The 2,152-nt window shown below is 51.9% G+C and overlaps 1 protein-coding gene across 1 annotated transcript; it reads left to right on the top strand.

Annotated features, from left to right (window-relative positions):
* Nucleotides 1-589: 589 nt before the first annotated feature.
* Nucleotides 590-1,636, top strand: EAH_00057040 (hypothetical protein, conserved; the record flags this gene model as incomplete). Its single annotated transcript, XM_013397451.1, has 1 exon — nt 590-1,636. One exon carries the CDS (start codon nt 590-592, stop codon nt 1,634-1,636), a length of 1,047 nt encoding a protein of 348 aa, XP_013252905.1.
* Nucleotides 1,637-2,152: the final 516 nt, after the last annotated feature.

Raw genomic sequence — 2,152 nt, 5'->3', positions numbered from 1 at the left:
AACATTTTATTGCATTAGTATGATATCTGTCGTCTCCGATTCTTTCTATGATCCTGAGCTTCAGCCGCCGCTTCGAGATCGTATACATAACGAATTATTAGGAGGAACGCCTTTACCTCGATGGGTGTCTACGCTTGTGAATGCGATAACGTTCTTTTGTGTATTTGTTACTGGCGTTCGCCACCTTCTTTTGCTGCCGTTTCCTTTAAATTTTCTTATACTTTCTCGTTTTTGCTTTCTTATTCTTCTGGGTTTCTGGCTGCGTGCACTTGTAATTGTCGTTACTACTGTTCCCCCCTCAAAGCCAAACTGCATGCCTCATCATCCTTCAGATGCTGCTTCTTTCTTTTGGAGAGCCTTCTTACAAGCTACAGGAGAAGATTTAGAGTGTACAGGGATGATCATCTCAGGACATTCGCTTAATATTATGCATAGTGTTATGTCCTGGGCTTTCTATGGGCGCTGTCTTTCTCCTCAAGACACAAAAAGCAAACGGAGCCCTTTGTGCTGCAGAGATGCATGCAGCAGCAGCAGCAACAGCAGCAGCAGCAGCAGCACATGTGAAGAAACTTGGAGATATACCTTTCTTATGCAGTGCTATACCTTCATTCGCACATGGCTGCAACTTAGAAAGAACGGATGCAGCAACCCAGCAGCAACAGCAGCAGCGCGCTCCTTCGCTTACCCTCCTCTTGCTGCCGATGAAGACGCAGCAGCAGCAGCAGCAGCAGCAGGAGCAGGAGCAGCAGCAGGATTAGGATCGGGGCTGCAGGAGGAGCAGCAGCAGCCGCTTCCGAGGCGCAGCAGATGGAAGCAGCTGCTGCTGCTGTGCTGGCGTTTGCCTTTGCTGAGATATCTCTGTTATTCTTTATCTATTGCTACGTGGATTCTTATTCCCCTCAGCTTCAATCATTATACTGTCGATGTGCTGCTGGCGTTAATGTTTGGGTTTCTATGGTGGGTTGCTTATCACCTTATTCTTACTATTGAGCTCGTGAATAAGAGCAGCAAGACTGCTGCTGCTGCTGCTGCAGCAGCAGCAGCAGCAAATGCTGCTGATAATGATACCAAAATGCTGCAGGAACAACCGCATCAACGCTCAGGCTGCTGCTGTTGCCAGCAGCGAAGACACCAAGCAGCAGCAGCAGCAGCAGCAGCAGCAACATCAGCGGCTCCCCTAGAGAACAACAACCCCATTAACAACCTCGCGCACCCTGTGCAGCCAGTAGTAGCAGCAGCAGAAGGAGAAGCATCAGCAGCAACAGCAGTCCTGAACATCAGCAACAGCATACAGCGGGACACTGCGCAGGAGACCGGCTCCAGCTTAGAAGAGCTGCAGCACGATGCAGCAGCAGCAGCAGCAGCAGCAGCAGCAGATTCCCCGCCAGACAGAGCAATTATGTGCTGGAAGAATGAGGAGAATGGTGGCAGCAGCAGCAGCAGCAGAGGTGTAGCAGGGCATACAGGCAACAGCCCCAAGGGGTTCTGCTGCAGCTGCGGGTCTTCTTGCTGCTGCTGCTGCTGCCGCTGCTGCTGCTATCCTGGGGACTTCAGCGCATTCAATTTGCACTGGGTGCTAGAGTTCCCTATTCTACAGCCTTTTAGCTGGTGCATCCGCAAGCTAGAAGGCATCTAAGCAGAAGCAGCAGCAGCAACAGCAGCAGCAGCACCTGCTGCTGCACTTCCCCTATCCCTGCTGCAACGACTGCTCCTGCAGCAGCAGTAGCAGCAGGTACTGCGGCGCAGCAGCACCCTCTCTAATAGTAGCAGCTGCAAAAGCAGCATCCGTGGCATTAGCAGTATAATCATATGCAGCAGCAGCAGCAGCAGCAGCAACGGATTCCATTGGTCTTCAGAAATGCAGGAATGGCTCCAGAGTCAGTCGGGTATGCAGGGTTTAGGGTTTGAGGGCTTCACGAGCCTGTTGCAGGAGCAGCAGCAGGTGCTGCAGTAGCAGCAGCAGTTGCTGCGGTAGCAGTAGTTGCTGGTACGACACAGCATTTCTTTCTTTCCTCTCGTTGCCTGCTTCTTCCACTGACTTGCATGCATAAATGCACCTACTCTATTTGCTTCCAAAGGAGGCAGCAGCGATAGCAGAAGCAGCAGCAGCAGCAGCAGCACCAGCCGCTGTCGCAGCAACTGCTGCGACAGC

This window comes from Eimeria acervulina, genomic scaffold, assembly GCF_000499425.1.
Source record: "Eimeria acervulina Houghton genomic scaffold, Eah_scaff1204, whole genome shotgun sequence".
Taxonomy (NCBI): domain Eukaryota; phylum Apicomplexa; class Conoidasida; order Eucoccidiorida; family Eimeriidae; genus Eimeria; species Eimeria acervulina.
The sequence above is the reverse complement of the archived record's forward strand: the minus strand, read 5'-3'. Positions and strand labels throughout refer to the sequence as shown.